The sequence below is a fragment of the Centroberyx gerrardi genome, chromosome 15 (assembly GCF_048128805.1).
Source record: "Centroberyx gerrardi isolate f3 chromosome 15, fCenGer3.hap1.cur.20231027, whole genome shotgun sequence".
NCBI lineage: Eukaryota > Metazoa > Chordata > Actinopteri > Beryciformes > Berycidae > Centroberyx > Centroberyx gerrardi.
Window position 1 is genome coordinate 24,514,547 of NC_136011.1, and position 21,016 is coordinate 24,535,562.

The 21,016-nt window shown below is 41.5% G+C and overlaps 1 protein-coding gene across 1 annotated transcript in view; it reads right to left on the bottom strand.

Moving 5' to 3' along the window:
• Window positions 1–15,789: 15,789 nt before the first annotated feature.
• The window catches only part of cdh5 (cadherin 5), a 37,817-nt gene continuing 32,590 nt past the window's right edge, over window positions 15,790–21,016 (bottom strand). The window contains exons 13-15 of the mRNA XM_071911731.2: window positions 20,750–20,864; window positions 16,448–16,580; window positions 15,790–16,353 (exon numbers count right to left, since the gene is read on the bottom strand). Of these exons, the coding sequence (XP_071767832.2) occupies window positions 15,966–16,353; window positions 16,448–16,580; window positions 20,750–20,864 (636 nt within the window). The 3' untranslated portion in view covers window positions 15,790–15,965. The remainder of the gene's footprint in view (window positions 16,354–16,447; window positions 16,581–20,749; window positions 20,865–21,016) is intronic.

Here is a 21,016-nt window from a genome sequence, read left to right on the forward strand (position 1 = left end):
TTTCAAACAAATATCTACAATTAGGCTATCATTGCTTGAACTTGGCAAGTAGAAAAATATGTAACATTTTTGGCATGCTTTCTAAGAAAAAATATAGATTTTTTCGACAAACTTTTACTTTTTTACTTATTTACAAAAGCCAAATGCACCTGCAATGATACTGCTGCTGTTTTTTAATCAGAGACCGCTGTAAAGACAGATCCACACCACTCAGTGACCAGATGGAGCTTTTCCACACTGTGAAACTCTCCTGGTGATCAGAATCTGACTGGACTTGTCTCATATCTGTCACCTTCCTCTTCCCCTGAGACACAGAGAGGGTTTTTTTTGTTTACTGTGTTCGGGTGCAGTGTGAGCTGACAGAAGCCTTGTAAGATGTCAGTCTCATCTCTGGATCTACAGACATAGCTACTGCAGCAGGTTTGGGGCCATTCATGAACTGAACTGAGAATGCATGGTAAACTCCATTCAGTTCCTAGAGTTGGAGTTGGAGTCACCCAGCTGTAAGGAGACAGAATGTGAATTGAATTGGAATGACAGGAAACAGAATTAAATTACATGAAATTCCACTTCTAAGAGAGTTTGTCTTGACTCGCTAAACATTATAAATCAAACATTATGAATCAAATAAAAGACAGTTAAGCAAATCAAATACATGCAATCATATAATGTATGTATTATGATTACATGTTCGGCATCAAATACCACCTGAAAGGTTCCTTTAACATTTTATGATATTCAGTATTGATAATCTATAACACTAAGTATAAACACTAAGTGATATGTGGTAAGAAAAAACAAAAAAACATGGAATTTCACAGAAGTTCATTGAATTAAATTAAACTTCCTGAAATTCCAATTCAATCCCAATTCCTCAGTTGAATTGGAATTGATCAGTTAATTCATGAATTGACTCCCCGTCTTTTACTGCATGCTAGCTGAACTATTGTACAGTAGCCTAGGGGAGAAAAGGGTAAAATTAGCCACTTTTTGCATTTTGTTTACTACAGCAAAATAAATGTGTATTTATTTCAAACAACTGCTATGTATACTTGAGGTTGTTGGGCATCCATGAAAATTACAACATTTTAGAGTAGGGATACGTTGAGCCTAGGACGGGGCAAGTTGAGCCCTGTGGGAGTAAAATGTTACATAACGTCAAACATTTCTTTTTGTCCTCATCAGTCCTTTTCTGCATTCAGGGACAAACCATCTGTCTCTAACACCATAACTGATGCTTACTGCAACAAACCACAGTGATAATTTCTCTTATTTTCACGAAGGATTTTCAATTTACACAGAACATAAACATTTACAAAAGAATAAGTGGTAGATTTTACATTGCTCATTATGAGGATGAGTACTCATCCACATACATCACTAACTCTTAAAAGCACAGGACAACAAAACCAAAAGCATGAGTACAGTGGGGTAACCTGTCATGTCTTACAGGTCCTCTATCAACTCAAATGAATCAATAAAAGAGTTGGGGTCAGTTAGGATGCTGGGAAGCTGTTTGGCTGCCTGCCTGCCTGGCAGATAGGCGGCCAGACAGACAAATGTGAGTCAGTAATAATTAATTCCGATTTTTCAACCACAAAGTCCTTGATTAGTTAGGTGGAGTGCTAGGTTTTTTTTTTATTATTATTATCAAAATAAGCCAAACACTAAACATGAATGAGAATTACTGAAGCTGTAATTCATGCTTTAAACCACAGTGTGGCGACAGAGCGCTGCTGATAGAAATTGATTTTTACTCTTAGAGGCTATGATGTTTCCTTTCTTTCAAGGGTTTGTTGGTTAATAACTGATCTCTGTTTCTCTAGACAGCAGCCATGCAAATGTCATCACAATCATGTCTCTCTCTCTCTCTCTCTCTCTCTCTCACTCTCTCACTCTCTCTCTCTCTCTCTCTCTCTCACACACACACACACGCACCTGAGAAATGTATCAGGAGAAGGTAATTAACATGATCATTTGAAGCCACACGCTTGTCTAGTCAAGGCAGACTCACAAATTGACATGTCCTTAAACATGTAGACTAACGATGAAGTCTTTATTTGGATAGTCCAATGTTAATACTCAGCTATCAGGTGACAAAAAGTAGATATTCAACAAAGTGCCACTTGCCTATTTGCTGCATCTCTACAGATAATGTAACTCTAACCCTAACCCCATTTTAACCCTAACTCCAACCCCTAACATTAATCAGTGATAAATGAGTATCAGCTGAACCTCAGTAGACTTTTTAGTGACACATTAAAGTCACCTGATAGTAAGTTGAGTATCAGTATTGCACCTGTGTGTGTGTGTGTGTGTGTGTGTGTGTGTGTGTGTTTGCTTTTACACAGCTACGCATTAATTGCAATTAACCGCTTAAATGGGGCAACATCATCTTGATTTTCCTGCTCATGGCTTTTAAAGCATGTTGCATAAACGTAATAGATTTTGATAACTGGATTTAGTGTTAGTGCAACAGACAGTGTTAGCGTGGTCTAACAGGAGCTTTTCAGACCAGTCTAAGACTTTTAGATCAGTGTTGAAATAAGTTGTAATAACTTTTTGGAGACGCCAAGTGGAGGGACTTGAGCTCCTGGATAAGCCCTGTTTTGGCCCGGAGCAGCACAGTGGAAAAGGGGATAGAAAGGGGCTATTGGGTCTTTCACATGCACAGATCTAGACTGAACTATCCAGGATCACACAGGAATAACATGCAATCTGTGCATCTATAACTTAGTCTTGTATAGCATTGACTGGAGTGTTGTTTGTCCACTCATACAGCTGATATGACTGTGGGACGGCTGTTGGTGTTAAATTGGACTTACATAAACACTGGCATAGTGTTGGTTTTTACACTCTCTGAGTTAAATTAACAGATGATTTTGATGTTTAATGTAAATTGCTTTGGGTAAAAATGTCCGCCAAATGCCATCTTAGCAAGGACTTCACAGTCTCAGTTTAGATTGCTACACAAAGCAAGATGGGCAAACAGAGGAGAAGAGAGGAAGAGGAAAGGGGATATCCTCCTCTCCACAATGTTATAAAGTATTTAGCATTCAGAGGCAGGAAGGGAGCAAAACAACAGACGCAGCTACAGTGGCAGCCATTGTTGAAGTTCCCCCTTACGCATTCATCTTGCATTTATCTTAAATCAGCGCAGCAGATAATTAATTGTTCAATGTTATACAGTAGAAACAAATTAGTGTCTAGTCTGAACTGACATATATCCTTTAGAAATACAGCTACAGAGAAAAACAGAGTACAACTGTCATTTGCATGGTAGTATATCGTTCAGTTAAACTCTGAGTTGGGCCTCTATATGAATGCTCACCTTGGATTATTGCACAAGGGATAGTAACATCATATCCTGTGTATTGGTAAATGCAAACAAAAGGGAAGACCAAAGTAACTGTACTGCACACAATGGGCCCTTTTTCACGTCGTCATGGTAACAGCTTCCATGTTGAGAAACCGGTGCATCACAGCGTCCTGTGGCAACTTTCTTTTTGGGACTTTTAAGACAAACCTAGCACTAGATAGGCTACATAATGTAATAACGTTATGCAAATGAGGCGATGACTGCCAAGAGAAACTGAAGCTAAAAACTCACCTTCATAATCGAAGAGGGAACTTCAGGTGAAGAACTTGTAGCCTTTCTCATGTTTAGATTCAGGAGTCAATGAAAACAGCAAGTAGTTCACCAAGTTTATTTTTGGGCAGGTTGTGGAGTGATTTAGTGAAGGCCATGAGCCGGCAAAAGGAAGTTGTAATGCACCTGTTTCTCGACGCGGAATCTGTTACCATGACGATGTGAAAAGGGCCTATTCTCTCTTCAATGTTGTACAGTTGAACCAAATTAGTTTATAGTCTGAACTGACATTTATCCTTTAGAAATAGAGCTGTCAAAACAAAAGGAAAGACCAAAGTAACTGGACTGCACACAATTCTTTCTTCAATGTTATACAGTAGATTAGAAGTATCTAATCTAATCTAACCAAATCAGTGCATTGTAACCCAAAACTGTCTCTCAGCTGACAAGTTACCAGACAGTTCCTCTTTGGGAAGGGGTCCAAAGTGTGGCAGTGATTCAGCGGACAGGCAGTAAGACATCGGCCCTCTACAGTGGCTACATCTGCAACAGCTCTTGGTCTCGCAGCGGTTGTTTTGAACCCAGGTTTGTTTGTCAGAGCGTCAGCGGGACGTTTGATGCTGCCCTCGCCGCAGCGCTGCTTTTTGTGATGGTTGACTGCAGCGCGTGTTAAACTCCCGGGCCGGGGGCCGAGAACGAGGACCAGGCCTGTTTCCAGTGGGTTTCCGTATGGGAGGAGCGCTGGTATGTTTAAGTAAAAAAAAAAATTCACTTAGGTCCCAAGCTGAAAAGGATTATGAACCTTGGTTTACTGATGCGGTCTACTGTGTTTTTACCCAGGATAGGAAGATATTTGTGTTGTAAAACTGAAGGAAACATTAGTGGACGCTTTTATACAAGTTTTTGGTGGAAATCAATCCCTGTGTTAGTGCCATACTTTACCAAATGATAGGGAATTGAACCCCTAACTCTTGCAGTGTCGGTGCCAAGTTCTACCCACAGGCCAATCTTGTTCTTGCGTTTGACAGTCATTGCCATAAATCACATTTATTTGTAAAACACTTTCAACAAACAGATTTGTCACAAAGTCTCAAAGCAACAAAGGATGTAAAACAAGAGAAAATACACACAACACAGCCTCTAACAGCCTGTGTGTGTGTATGTGTGTGTGTGTGCCGTACAGTATTTAGTCTGCAGATGTTTGTGCTACAAAACTTAATATTTGCACAGAAACTGAAGTAAAACATAACGGTTCGGCTCCTCCGGCAGTAACAATAGAGACAGAGTTTTATTTATTATCAGATTTTATGGATAGATGTTGGCAGGGAGACAAGTTGGCAAGTCTTAGAAACAACACTGGCTCTTCTCTGACAATGGCAAGACATTTTTCAATACTGTTATAATCAGGTGAATCAGACTGAAAGATGATTTGATTTAACAAAATGAATCCTAACTTTTGAATAAATGTTAGAAACCTGTGACCAAGTTTGGAAAATGTACATACAGCTCCAAATCAATGACCAGCAAAATAGTTTTTCTTCTTCACGTGTTTGATAACAGTTGTGTTACTGCCCTCCAGGGTTATGAAGTGAAACGTGTTGCAGCTTGAGGTTCACTCACCATCATACTACAAAGATACATGTTGATTGTGAATGATGACATGTTTTTGTGAGATATTTATACCCAGAAAAATTAATGAATGAATGAATGAATTCTCCACATACCTGAATAAACCCTTGACAGCGACAGTGAAGGGGGTCGGTGAGTTTACGTGCATCCTGGTGATCTGTGTATAGAACTGACTGAGGCCCGCTGCAAAGGAAACACCCTTAAATAAACACTTAAGTCGGACCAGAGAAACACCATCAGCCTCCACAGACCATGTTTCGATGTGGTCATTCAGTTAAAGGAAAAATCCACCCTAAAACACTTTAACACTGATAGAAAAAACAGGTAATGGTGATGCACCTTGCATTTTTGGGTCCATTTTGTTGTTTGGTGATGTAGTTTTCCAAATGTGGCCAAATGTAGACATAATGACGTCATGTTGAGATATTTCCATTGCAGCTACAATGGAGTTTGATAGCAGAAAACTGCAGTAAATGTCTTTTTGATGTCAGTCCCTCAGAATCAAAGAGCGAGGGCTTCTTTCTAGAGCTGCCATTTTGCACCAAGAGACGTTCAACAGTCATACAGGGAGAAATCCATCGTAGAAGAGGCAGAGAGACCAATTTCTCCACCAATAGCAGAAAATAGACCAGAATGCAATGCAGCCACATGATGTGTTTGGAGTAAGGAGCATGACTTTCACACTTTTTCCTCACTTTTTCTCTCATTATTAATATCGCACTCTCCGCTGACACGTAAAACCCACAGTTCAGGCCCGTTCTCTTGGGGTTGGAAAGGCATTCTGGGAAATGTAGGAAATCACTAATTGAAGTAAAAGTAGACGAGGCAGGTTGAGTCAGTGTGGGAACATCAAAACAGTAAATTAGGCTACAACACTTCATCACAAAATAACTCCTGGAATACACTGAACATCCTAAACTGATGATATCTAACAGTGGAAGAGTTTCCAAGAGTGGAATTTTCCTTTAGGATAGTTAGACAGTATTTCAGATAAAGCAAAGTATTTCATTTCAGCCATATCTAAACACAACTGGCAAACTGGCTGTGATCAAACGGTTCAAACCCCTTTGAGTTAAAACCCATGTGGCTTCTCAAAGTTTTCCCCCCTCAAACAGTATGTTCTGAGGCTGGATTTCTCCTTTAAACGACTGGATGCTGTTAAAAGAAAACTGCCACAGGTGAAAGACTTTTCCATATGGTCTCGTTCAAAACAGTTAATGAGGGAAAGAAATACACAGAGGCATGTGATATGTGTGCAGTGAAACAAATTCACTGCTGCTGCTGCAATGTGGAGATTCACAAAGCCTCCTCTTCCTCCGATGCACAGGTAGCACTGCCACCGTTTCACATCCCTCTGTACTATTTTTCAGGCTACCAATTATCCTAAAAAGAAGCAGACATAACTGCGTGACAAGATGCAGCGTGTGCTCTAACTGGATTACATGCTGTCGACATGTAAACAGCTATCCATATCACCTCCTTTGCGTGTAAACACGTAGCCCACTTCAAAATTCAGACTACTTTGATCAGGTTTCAAAGGATTATCCGTTCGCGGTCTCCATGTAATCGTATTCAGGGATAAAGCAGGCCTCAGTTTACTCGTTCAGTTTTGTAGCTTAATTGTCCTAAAAGCGATACTTTAATATGTTTGTTATGGCGCTGGTGGTCCGACCCGGTCCACAACTAGGCCACAGTTCAGCTGAGGTTAGGGAGGGGAGGGGGGATCGCTGCTGGAGACATGTGAGCGGATGGTGTTGATGTGATGAGAGAGAGAGAGAGACAGAGAGAGACAGAGAGGGAGAGAGAGAGAGAGAGGGGGGGGGGGGGGGGGGGGCTGTAAAGAGAGAAAAGAACAAAATTGTAAGAGCAAAAGGGAGAGAAATATCCTTCCCTTCTCTCTCCATAACCATCTCTCTCTATTACGCTCTCTCTCTTTTCTCTCTCTCTCTCTCTCTCTCTCCTTCGCTCAGACATCCGTTGCATCTCCATCACATCTCCCTCACATCTCCCAGCTATCCTCCTCGCCTGAATAACTGATTACAGAATGAACTTGGAGTCTAAAAGCTTTTGCTATGAGCTCTATAGAGCTCATAGCAAAAGCTTTTTAAGGCAATACTGTAGTAGAGAGCAGATATGAGATAACATAAGGACTGGATGGTGCATGGGGTTTGTGGTGGGAAATGCTGCGTGAGTTCGATACTACAGGTGACGTTTGCTGCAATGAACGTTACAATATTGTGAGAAGAGTCACACACTGGTCATACTGTCCAGAGTAGATCCGTTTGGGAGTCAGAAATCTGATTGAAATGGTCATTCAAGATGTAGGAATATATCAAGTGAAGGTTGTGGGTATTATTGGTAATTGGAGCGCCATTGAATGCCTAAAATGTAAAAGTAAATGAATGTTGTGTTTGGAGGAGACTTCTTTAGCAGTGGGTGTTCAGCCTTCTTTCCTGGAGCAAAACACTAAACCCCTACCTACTCACTCACTGTAAGCCGCTCAGGATGAGAACAACACCTAAAATGCCTAAAATGTAAAATGCAAATGTGTTAGTTTATGAATCAGAATAGCAACTGATTCCTTTGGGTCAAAAACAACTACAGTCAAACATACTTTGAAACTGTTTGATAGTCTGTAACAATCCTTAATAATCAAATTATTATGGTTATTATTATTACTAGTAGTAATATTAATCGTCGTTATCGTAGTATATTTTACTTTGTTTTCAGTAGTAGTGGAAGTAGTAGTGGAAGTAGCAGTAGTGTTAGTAGTTTGGATCTTTGGATCTTAAATGTAAATCTGAAAGACTAAATTGTTATTGTTGTGATTAAATTATCTGATTGATTAAATTGTTTCAAACATACAAAACACTGTAGAAGAACAAACACATTCCTGGCACACAGGAGACCAAACACTGTCCTAGTTGCCTCTTTTCCTCTTTTGAGGTTTAAAAGTATGTGTGTGTGTGTGTGTGTGTGTGTGGAAGGAAGTCCCAGCTGGGTGTTAACCCAAGAGGTGCTGGGATCGAGAGCACTGCCGTCACTTTGGCATTTCCCTCCCCTCTCTCTCTCTCTCTCTCTCTCTCTCTCTCTCTCCATCTGTTTCTCGCTCCGTATTGTTATCCATGTGATCTTATACACACAGGCATGTCTCATATGGAAATCATCACATATGGAGGTCTAACCCCTTTTATGGAATACAAACCCCTGAATCAACTGGCCCCTACAATAATAAAATGACACGGTTCTCTAATGACTGCACACTTGACTTGAAAGAACACAACAAAGTTTCACCTGGAGTCTGATCACATGTGAAAGATCAAGGTGAGGAATCTGAGTTTTCCTCACAGCACAGATCTGATCTTCACCACATGGGATCTGATAGTATAAACTATCTGGGGTTAAACATCAGATTATTCTATTCCTGTGTAAATTCAGCCCAAGGACAGGAACTGTATGGTTTATTAGTGAGAATCCGTCACAAATCATGTCATGGTCCGGCACCAGTAATCAGAACCTGATCTGATCCATTATGGGTTTACATTAACCCATAACTTCCACTTTGTCCTTTTATGGGCATAAGGCATAATTGTGTCATAAGGAGAATGCATGATGTCATACCTTCAAACCCAAAATGCATACTGTATTTTCATGATTAATATTAATTATTTAACCAAATCTTTAAGACTTGTAAACAATAATAAGAACCAAAGGCTTTCATCACAAAAATTAAAACATGCTAATAAATTGGAATCTTTGAAATATTTCAGCAAATATTTTTCATAAATATACATATTTTTACCAGATGGTGTCTTATAAACCCAAGATTTTTTCAGATCGTTTTTACTATAGGGCTTTTTTTATTTTTTTTTAATCCCCTTAGAAGTATAGGTAACACTTAAAAACATCACCAGCAGCAGCAATAACAACAAGAAGACAACAGAACTTATTTGAGTGTCTATGTTTATTCTACACATACAAAAATGTCAGGTAATAAAAAGTAGTTGCTATACACCTTAAAAACAATATAGAAAACATTGTGTCCACCATCAAAAATTACTTACAGTATTTTTAATTATTTTTTTAACAAACAATAAAGGCACGTGTTGCTCCCTTGAAGACCTGCACTGTAGCTACACAGGAAAAAAAAGAATGCATTTCTCTGTGATTGCTCTCCTTATTGGTTCGGGTGCTTCAATGTTGACACCCATTGGTGCGTATATGTACACAAGTTACATCACAAGCACACACACACAAGTAGACATACACAGGCAGTCACTCATGCACACACACTCAAACATCTCAAAAGTCTCTTTCATTTGTAGAAAATGAGCCTATTTTTACTCTTTACAGCAGATGAAGAATTGTGTCAAGTTTTACATCTTCTAATACAGTAATTCAGGCAAATAATAAACAAGGTGAGGCCAGAAATCACTATTAGGCACGTTTTCGTCTATATACAGTGTTTGACACCAAATTACACTCTCTCAATAACATGGGATATATGGATGAATTAGCCACAGAATATACAATATTGCAATTACAGTTGAATCACTTATTAAGGCCTGGTTTATTTCTAACTAAGGGTCGAAACCCAAAGAGGATTGTGGGCCTACATCTGGGTGCATTCAAGACACGAGTACAAATATATTTTCATATGCCAGGATCCCAAAAGTAAGAGATTCATTTGAAGTGTTTTGATTCAAAATGATTCACAACTTCATAGCAGAAACACATGCTTTCATAAAATGATTGATAGCCAACAATTAAAACCAAGTATGGCACTTTTTAAATGATAGTAAATCGACAAATCAACTTACTAAAAGTAAGTCAAGTTGAGGAAATGATTGCACAGTTACAGAACGGATCCTCTACATTTTGGAGATGCTGTATAATGAATGCCAGGGAATGATTTTTTTTTTTCTTTCCCAAAATGGATAAATAGTGTTTGGGAATACGACTCCTCCTCAATTTCTCTCTTGGAGTGGCAGGCTAAAAAAAAGTTGAAATAACCCTAGGCTTATTTTGCATTTTGTTGCATCATGCCTCAATATGCATCCAGAAACAGCACAGAAACCAGTCTAACCAGTTACGCTGTGTGCTCTAATGCACTGAGCTATGCATGATTTTCCACTGCTAATAGAAAAAGCAATGCTACCACAGGTGCTGTTATGAGGCAATGGAGATGGCAGTATTTCCTTCAGCATGGGCGGGGACTGGGGGAATATTTTTGCCACATCTGTTGTTTGCTTTTAATGTTGGCGATCTACTAATTCTACTGTTGTACTCATGGTTAATCACTGTGGATAAGAGAGTCAGTTAAACGCCCAAAATGTAGACTGGAAATGGCACAAAACCAACGTGTTTAACACAGTGGGCTGTAAGGAACTAATGAAGAGTTTAATTCCAAAATGACAGAGCCACCGTTTGAATAAACAATCTTATAAAATCATGGCAAAAAGAATTTCATGTACTGTAACCTAAGTCCTTGTCTGACAAAATGACAATACTTTTACAGACTGGATCCTTTATATTTTAGAAGACCCCCCCCCCCCCCAAAAAAAAAAAAAAAAATAGATACAGTATATGTTTTATTTAGTGTTTTGGAATAGAACTCTTCAAATAAATCTTCAAATAAACTCTGTTGGTCATAATTGTTGGTAAAGTTACCCATATACTTTCCAAATATTGCCAAGTCTTATTGCTGTTAGAGAACTACATTACAGAACACCTCTATCTGTTGGAGTGTTTCAAAATGGAAAGAGTAATTCGACTCAGATTCTAATAAATCATATACAACCAGAGACCCCGAATATCTCGTACAGAGAAATAAGAAAAACATTAAACACCGCGCTCCCTTCCCCTGCTACAACTCTGCCAGACAACTCTCCCTTCTCTGTCCTCTTGCCTGGTGTTTAAACATCACGATCTTAATAATAATAATAATAATGATAATAATAAACAAATATAACATAAATGTAACTTAACAGGAACCGTGGATCTGAAATGACTTGACTTGAAATGACATGAAACAAAGAAACTTGGGACACACTCAAGGAAATAAAGTTGTGATACAAAGGCAGCTTTTTGAACCAGTGGAGAAAGTTGATATTGACGGCAACTCGATTGACAGATTTTTACGTGATACTTTTATCACTTAAAGCTGCTCTAAGTCCAGTTTTTTAATCTAAAAATACACCCGTCTTATCAGCCTAAATCACAAATGGGGCTGCAACAGAGAAGACCGTCCCATCACGAATCGAAACTTAAGAGCGAAATACAAAACGAAACGCTCCGTCCAGAGAAAGCTGGACTCACCGACGCTGGCTGAACCTGCTGCGAAAAAGATTTTTGTTTTTCACCAACTCCTTCCCCACCAGTCACTAAGAAGACATCACATCACATGATTTCCGGGTAATGAAGTCCTTCAAACTTTCAAAAATTCAATATCTCTCGCTTGCCACTTGGGGCCGCCAAAGCGTGAAGTTGCCTCATACAGCTTTCATCTACGTAATCCATGCTGATTTTGTCCCAGTTATTGCTGCAACAGCAATAGTTCTCATCAACGTTGCCTCATAAAGTTGCCGGTCTACCATGACCTCATCACCACCGGCACCAAACACAATGTGCCTCAGCATTTTCACCACAAACAGATCTTTGGTTTGAAGTGGTTCTGCTCAGCTGGTAAAGTCATCGCTGCTCTACATTGTTCTCTCTCTCTCTCTCTCTCTCCCTCTCTCTCTTTTCCTCTCCAAGATTGTTTCCCAGGCCAAGCCAACAGGAAGGGAGCACAATGTGTTGGCTCACCGGGGAGATAACACAGACGGGAAGGGGCGGGGCTTAACTCCCAGATGGACAGGAAGTTGACGCCACTGTTTAGTTTAGCTGATTAGAGGGAGGGAGGAGGGAGAGAGAGAGAGAGAGAGAGGGAAAGAATGGGAGGGAGAAAGGGAGAAAGAGACACGCACAGCAGAGAGAGAAGAGAGAGAGAGAAAACGAGAGAGGCAAGGAGGGAAAAAGAGAGAGAGACGGGAGTGCGGCGGGGGGAACGGGTCGCTCTAAGTATATATGAAGCCAACAGGAAAGGATTGAGATGGCTTCCACCTATTGTCTCCATCGTTTATCAAACGGCGTTCCAAGCAGGACAGCGTTTCAGGAAGCAAAGTCAAGTCCAAACAAAACAGAATAAACAGGAGAACAAATAAACAATATTGTCCAAACTGGAATGAAACTTAAATAAAAAAAAAATGCCACTATCCCTTTTTTTTTGTAGAGCGCAGGCACATCGACGACAACTGAAACATACACAAGAAATACAATTTTGTCACCCATGCATCATCCTTGGCGGTTTCATATGCATTTTTTTTTTATCTCTGTGTTTAAATATTGCCATGTCAACTAAACTAAACTAACCTAAAGTTAAAGAGGACAATTATCATAAATCGTTCCAGTTCAAAATAAGGATCTGAGGCTTGTTTCCGAATGATCGCTGCTTTTTTTTTTTTTAGAGTCAGACGGCTTTAAATATGCAGAGAATGATGTGGAGATGCTCGCTGACCTACAGTAGCTGAAAGGATGCGAGGTTAAAGTTATCGGAGCCACCTCAGAGCCATCGCAGCAGCCCTCAGCCTTCCAGATAGCTGTTTTTGCCACTCCGTGTTTCCTGAGTTGTCTGAATGACTTTTGTTCCAGCGGGCCTCTGAGAATTGAGCTTTCATCTCAACAATAACTGTGGTGATGAGTTCTGTCAAATAAAACCCGGGAACGCACTCTAATTCTGTCTGAGGAACAGCAGCGCCGTTTCCTTTCTGCCTGCCTGTTGTTCTGCCTGATCCTCTGTCTGTCTGTCTGTCTGTCTGTCTGTCTGTCTGTCTGTCTGTCTCTCTGTCTGTCTGTCTGCCTGTCTGTCTGTCTCTCTGTCTGTCTGTCTGTCTCTGCCTGTCTGTCTGTCTGCCTGTCTGTCTCTCTGTCTGTCTGTCTGTCTCTCTGTCTGTCTGCCTGCCTGTCTGTCTGTCTGTCTGTCTGTCTGTCTGTCTGCCTGTCTGTCTCTCTGTCTGTCTGTCTGTCTCTCTGTCTGTCTGCCTGCCTGTCTGTCTCTCTCTCTGTCTGTCTGCCTGTCTCTCTGTCTGTCTGTCTGTCTGTCTGTCTGTCTGTCTCTCTGTCTGTCTGTCTCTCTGTCTGTCTCTCTGTCTGTCTGTCTGCCTGTCTGTCTCTCTGCCTGTCTGTCTCTCTGTCTGTCTGTCTGTCTTTCTGTTGTCTTTTCTTTACTGTCTTTAGAATCGGAGATGACAACTGGGGGAAAATGACTGACTCACTTACAAAATGACTCCTCATTCATATCAGATGGTCGGTTTCAGCAACACAAAGGGAAAAAAACAGAAGGGATGTGTCATTTTATGGAAAAATCCACCCTAAAAACACTTTAACACTTAACTATTGGTGATGAACTTTGCATTTCTGGCCCCATTTTGTCATATTGTGGTGTATTTTTCTTATTCTCGTGGATAATTGGCCAAACATAGACGACTTGACGTTACATCAAAGTATTTTTAGCGCAGCCACAATGGAGTTTGATAGCAGAAGATTTTTAAGCTTTTGAAAACATCAGCGGTAAACGTCAGGTTTTGATGTCAGTCCCTCAGAATCAAAGAGCGAGGGCTTCTTTCTAGAGCCGCCATTTTGCACCAAGAGACGTTCAACAATCATACAGGGAGAAATCCATCGTAGAAGAGGAGAGAGACCAATTTCTCCACTGACAGCAGCCTCAATAGACCAGAATGCAATGCAGCCACAAGAGTAAAGAGCGTGACTTTTTCCTTTGCTGGAAAAAGCCTCTGACTCGCTTTCTCTTACTATCACTATCACCATCACTCTCCCCACCTACATTATAACCCACAGCCGAATGCAACAAGTTCACGCCTGCTCTCTGGGGGTTGTCGAAAAGCATTCTGGGAAATGTAGGAAATCACTAACTGAAGTAGACAAAACGTAGACAAGGCATGTTGACAGAAAGTGGGTTCACCAAAAAGGTAAATTACAACACATCATCACAGAATAACTTCTATGATGCATTGAACTTCAAAGATTGATGTGGCTGGCTGCGATCAAACAGTTCAAACCTCTTTGAGTTAAAACCCATGTGGCGCTTTTCTCCTCCTCCACTAAACCCCCGAGCGACCATATTTACAAATCAAAACAGCAACTTAAGATCAAATTAAAATCACCTTTTTCCCCATGTGTTTGGTCCCTTTGTATAACATCAAAAATATATCAAAGTTAGAAGAGATTACAGGCCGTCAATACCACAGGGAAGTGTAAGACAGAAAACAAAAAAAAACAACGAAAAAAGAGTATGACAAAGAACAAAGCAAGAATAGGTTGCTTTTACTTGCACCATTCTGCATCCCCAGTTGGATTGAAATACAACTGATTTAAACCTCCATGCACATTAAAATTCCATTAGTCAATGTACTTAAATATTCTGTTTTTGAGTCGCTGTTTGTAAATGCCGCATCCCATATACAAGAACCCAGATGAGGTCATATCCAGATGATGAGAAACCCAAATATGAAATCTGGGATGTAGGTCTACTGATATCAGCCAGGATATTAAGCCATGTTTACGTTTTAATGCTGTTTTTTGTGGTACATATAGGTTCTGATTTCCATGGTTAATTGTCAGAATATTTAGTTAATTCATGTATGAAGGGATATTCATAATTGGGATGTGAGGATCCATAGAAAGAGCTTATCCTGACCTTAATCAGGATCTGAAATATTAACTGGAATACTGAGCATGTAAACATACTCATTGCTGACAAAAGGGGGATGAAAAATGGGAGCTGAGACATGGATTAAATGCAAGAGGACATCATGAATCAATTCAGTGACATCATTGGCCAACAGCAACATGATTAGCCCGCTCATCATCCAAAACACAACTCTGATTGGCTGCGGCCGGAGTGGAGGGTGCTTGGAGGGTCGTCTGATTGGATAGAGACGAACGTTAGGAAGCAGGAAGTACATCTCATTGTGATGTCATAGTTCAGGTCAGACTAAAGATGGCAGCATCCGGTGGCGAGTACAGTCCTGAAGGATCTTCACAGGTGGAAAAAAAGGGGTTATGATATCACACGTTAAAAATAAACGCACTGCGATGGAAGAAAAAAATACTGGCGTTGTGTGGACGTCACGCCGCTGCTAATAATCCCTGCTCTTGCACATCTGTGAAGCAATTAGTCCTCACTGCCTGCTACGGTGTCACATGGCGTCTTTTAAAATATCTTCCCAACATCGCCATGGAGGAAGCAGAGGGTGAGATTACATCAAAAAAGAGATTGAGATATCCGACAGAAAAACTCCTTGATTTAACTTGGCGGGGCTTCCTGGAATTCACTGAAGCTCTTATTTAGACTGGGAGGGACCAGACCGGGGGAGGCTAGACAAACTCACTGAACTACGACGGATTACAAAAGTCGCTTGGCGTTGGAAACACCGGAAACGAGAGTGTCCCGATTCTCTTTTCAGACGCCGGAGAAGTCTTTGGAGACCGCGTTGCCTGCTCGATCTCAGCTCCTCCACAAGCAAAAGTGACCGGATTAAATCTATGTGTGTGTATGTGTGTTTAATGCTGTGTAGGTGTCTGTTTTGGCAATGTGTGGGTGTATTTGTATGGCTGTTTTTGACCACCGATGTGTGTGTGTGCGTGTGTTTTGGCATCATGTATGCTTATCTGCAGACGCTCTCCATCAGTACGGACAGATGCGGTCCGGTCCGTCCACTCCGTACAGCTCGGCCAGGGTCCTGAACCTCGGACCCCAGTCGTTCAGGAAGTCGTAATCCAAGTTCGATCCGGTGGAGGAACTCTCCAGAGAGCTGAGGCTCCCGGCCAGAGACTCGGGCCCCTCGTAGCCGTAGATGTGGAGCGTGTCGTACGGGATCCCGTCCCGGTCGTGGTCCGCCTCGTCCTTCTTCACCTCGATCATCACGGCCATGTCGCCCTTGCACGCCGTGGGCTGAGCAGGGTGGAGGGGGGGTTTCTGCACCATGGCGTAGAGGGACGGGTGGGGGTGGTGGTCCGGGTGGCGGAGCATGGAGCCGTCGTGGCGAGCCGAGGTGAGGATGGAGACGTCGTAGCTGCGAGAGAGAGACAGATTGTAATTTAAAGAGTGAATTTAAAAGAGTAAAGCACGTCAGATAGAGAGTGGAGTATTTCTTTTCCTCCACATACCCGTTGGTGTCCATCTCTCCTCCCCCCTCCTCGTCGTACGTGACCAGCTGCTCGTGGATCTCCCCGCTGTTCTTCATGCTGGCTAGAGACTCCTTCTGGTAGCGCTTCCTCATCACTATCAGGATCACTATGACTAGACAGCAGAGAACACAGATTGTATTTTTTTTAATTATTTATTTATTCAGTGTAGGTTCTCCTGAGCATGAATGCTCTTTGTAAACATTCATACTACTCTTCTCCTGATGAGCCCAAACCAACACATACGAGCCAATGAGCTACTCAACTGTTGCGAATGGGAATTAAAAGCCTCCACCACCCTGAAACACACCCTAAAACACCTTAAGGCTGTGTTTTTACATTAAAACAGATGCCACAAAAAGCGGTTTCTCTCAAAAAAGTGCTTTCAAATTTGAGTTTGGTTCAACTTTTAAGAAAAGCACCGAGTGACGTGAACAGATTTGTTTCTCAGCCAACCAATCACGATGAAGGAGAGGCTGGGTTTCATGCTACGTAGGAGGCTGGCTGTTTCCCACAACAACAACAACAAAAATGGAGACAGTGCCGGTGGAGAAATTGGTTGTTGTAGTAAGTGAGTATCCGGTACCACAACTCCGATCATAAAGAAGCAGTGTGGCATCATACTGGACGTGTACTGGGAGTATCTGGTCAGCCTTTGCTTGTTGCACAACACTGTATTGTCTGCTAGAAGAGCTAACCGGCTAGTCAGTGGTAGATATCTGAATTCACAGCAAATATATATGATGTGCATAATGGACATCGTTTTGTCAATATGTGAATCCATTTTTGTCTCAGAGTCTGTTTGTCTCAGCTAGAAAGTCCAGCCACCTTCACTGGTGGACTAACAGTCTTCTGAATTAAAAAAAGATGGCAAGGATGAAAAAGAGAGGAGAGAAAATGAGGACAAGGAAAAAAAAAAAGAAAAAGAGCAGGGGCAGGAAACAAGTGAGAAAAGTAGAACAGGAACTATAGGGAATGAGACTGGAAAACAGAACGAGAACGAGGGAAGAAAAACGAGCAGGGGATGGTTTGAGGTGTCTGAGAGGTTCGCCCCGAGCCTGAAAGCCTCATCTGAATCAGAGAGAAAGGGGGGGGGGGGGGGGGGGGGACACAAATTGGGAAAAAATAAGATTCAAGAAAGAGGAAGGGAACGGGAAACGAGTGTGAGAAAACAAGACTAGAGGGGGGGAAGAGAAAGAGAGGAAAGGGAAGGAGAGTTTGACCTGGCAGATGCCAAAGAAATAAACACGATCGAGAGAGGGAAAGAAGAGAAAGGAAGGAGAGAAAGAATGAAATGCAAAGAAGAAAGGAGACAAAAAGGGGAAGTGAAATAGAGGCAAGGAAGAAACCAAGGTGAAAGCAGAATACCTCCTCAATTTCTCATTTCCATCTCCCAGACATAGATGAGTTTTGTTTAAAATCACTGTGAGATTTTGACCATTTTCTCTTACTTCTGAATTTCTTCTCCTGAGAAACAAGCCTTGGATCGTCTCACTCTGGTTTATCATCATTTTTTTTTTTTTAAGTCTCTATGGGTCATTAAAGAGAAACATCTCAGAAATCTATCAGCATGATGTCTATACATGAGATATCATGCTTTTCATATTTGTCTAATAATACAGATGTATATTCTCATGTGCATCTCTTTAAGGGGCATTTAGGAGAAAGAATCAGATATCAATGATCCTAAATTAATGCAATACTGAGATATATTTCTCCAGAGATAAAGAAACGGTAAGGAGATCTTTCCTATAAGAATTGAAAGAGTTTAAAAAGGTGAAATCCTGGAAAATCACAGAAGTGTAACAGGGAGGGGAACAGGTGAGAAAATGGTTAAACTTCAAAAAGGCTTGAAAAGGCTTCAAGGAAAGAGTCAAAGGAGACATTTTGACACCAAAAGAGGTGTGAAAAGTAAAAACCTTTAGACCTGCGATGAACATGATGTAAAGTGAGAGGAAGGGACAGAGGAAGCGCAAAGCAAACCTGGTTCAAACAATAATTTTGCAAATAATCTGGGGGCTAAAACAAACTATATAACATATTCATTTTCTCGCTCGTTCTCTCTATTTTGAGACGCAAAGAGGAGGGATGAAGAGAAGGAAGGAGAAGAGAGGGAAGGAAGGAAAGGAGGCATGGATGAAGATACAAGGTGATAATTAAGGAAAGGAAGGGAAGGAGGGAGGGAAAGGAAGAAACGGAGAAGGAGAGCGAAGGAAAGAGTGAAAAGGAAGAGAGAAGGAGGAAAGAAAGGATACACTCGACAGTTTCTAAGACGTTAGATTCGGCCCCGAGCCCCGGTCCTGATATGAACCTCTTTCTCTCTCTCTCTCTCTCTCTCTCTCTCTCTCCCTCTCTCTCTCTCTCTCCCTCGGCGGACGGGCAGCATTAGCCATGCCTTTTAGTCGGGGGCGAGCGGGACTAATTTAAGTTTGCATGGGAAACCAACAGATTAATCTTTTACAACACATGCTCTGCGGTTTAATAAGCTCTGGAGATAGCAGACTTAGAGGGGGCACACACACACACACGCACACACACACACAAAAAAAGGAAGAAGTCTTTTCTTTGTGGGAGGAAAAAAAAAACGACTGAGAAAAATGTCTTTTCGTGTGTCAAACCCGACTTCTGTGAGAAAATGCGCCTGTGAATGGGGAGTGCGGTAAATTGCTTTGGGCTCTGGCAGATAATGACAAGTGCGTTAAATAGTTAATCTGGCCTGTGTTGGGGGTGTTTGATAAAGAGAGAGAGAGAGAGAGGCAGAAAGGGAAAGAGAGGGAGGAAGAGAGCGAGCGAGAGAGAGAGAGACCCAGAGGGAACGAGAAAGAGGGAGAGAGAGAGATGAGGAAAAAAGCAGAAGGGAACAGAGAGAGAGGAATGGAGAGAGAAGGAGCGATAGAGAGAGAGAGTGTATTAATAGTTAATAGGTTGAGTGTTTGGTGGTGTTTGATAAGCAGACGGCACCTAAAGAGCTGATAAACTCTCCTCATTACAACTCCTATTCTTCTACTGCTTTTCCCACAATTCTCTTCTTCGGCTTCTTTTTCTCTCTCTCTTTCTGTCCCTATCTGTCAGTCTTGTCTCACTCCTGTCTCACTCTCTTCCTACTTTCTTTCCTTACTTTTCTTTCAGTGTCTCCCATTTCTAAGGCGAGATTTGAGGGTTTTTTTCCCTCCCCGTCTCCGCCAGTCCGCCTCCGTCCCTCTTCATCTTCAAGTTCTTGTTCTCTTTTCCTCTCTTTCGCAACCGTTTCTCATCCCTGATCCCTCTCGTCCCCTGGCCGGCTATCTCCCGCACGCCGCTCATCCGATGTGACAAGTGTCTTTTTTTCCCCCAGAAAAAGAAGCAGCAGGGGCGAAAGGTATCAAAGAGAATATTGAGCTCACAACCGCAGGCATTATTTACACATCCGCCGCTGCATTATTCATAAAACCAACAATACCAGGAGAAAAAGTTTTCCCCCCCGCAAAACACAGGCGTTGTTTTCAGAAAAAGCAAAAGGGGAGTGAGTGTGTTCGCACGTCTGGCATCCATCATTGATGCCACCTTGCATTCTTCTCAAGGCATAAAAACTACATGGGTTTAAGGAGGAACTGAAAGCATCATCTTCTTTTATCCTTTCCACTAGCTCTGTTTGGTCTTCTTCCCTGTTACCAGACTTCCGTCGATGATGGTGATGTACAAATGAGTTAAAGTAATAATCTGTGGCATTTTCATATCAATAAAGGTCCATTTTGCTACTCTCTATCCCTGAGTGGTATAACGCAACAGTGATTCAACCAATACTCATTCATGAAAGCTTGTCTGTGACACATTTTACTTTTCCGGTTTGTTTGGAATAAACAGAAGAAGAAGAACTGGGTAGTTAGCATGAGCAGCGATAGCCACCATGGCTGAACAGGCAACGAAAAGAGAAACTCAAACTGCAGCGACAGAAAAAATCCAAGCTCCGCCCCCCACACTGTTTGATTGACAGGAGATCTCTGGGAAGTGCAGTGCAGAAACACCACAGCAATGAGCGCTGAGCAACAAAGATGCCAACAAAATAAGAAAAAAAAAAAATAATGAGGATCTTGAGGATTACCACTTTGATCTTTTAATCTCTAAAACACTGCATTCATTATGGAGAAAAAATAATATTACCTTACATTCATCTATCTATCTATCTATCTATCTATCTGTCTAGTCAGTATACACAGAAATATGGCTTAGAGAAAAGCATAGGAGTGTGTATGATGCCCTGTCTGTCTGTCTGTCCGTCTGTTGTGAATGAACAGTTGAACTTACCCAGTATAGTCAGTATACAGAGCAGTATGGCGATCAGGGCGTGAACACTGACTCCCATCCTCAGAGCGGCTGCTTTGCACTGAGTGTGAACCCGCCTGGCATCACACCGGCACACCTACAGCAGGTGGTACATCAGTCAATCAATCCAAATTAGTAGTGCATTTCATATACAGGGAAAATTCAGCAAGCTTATAAGGCTGGTGTTTTTTAATGCATTGCTTACCGTCAACAAATCCTATGAAAATAATAAAATCAGCAATGATTTTG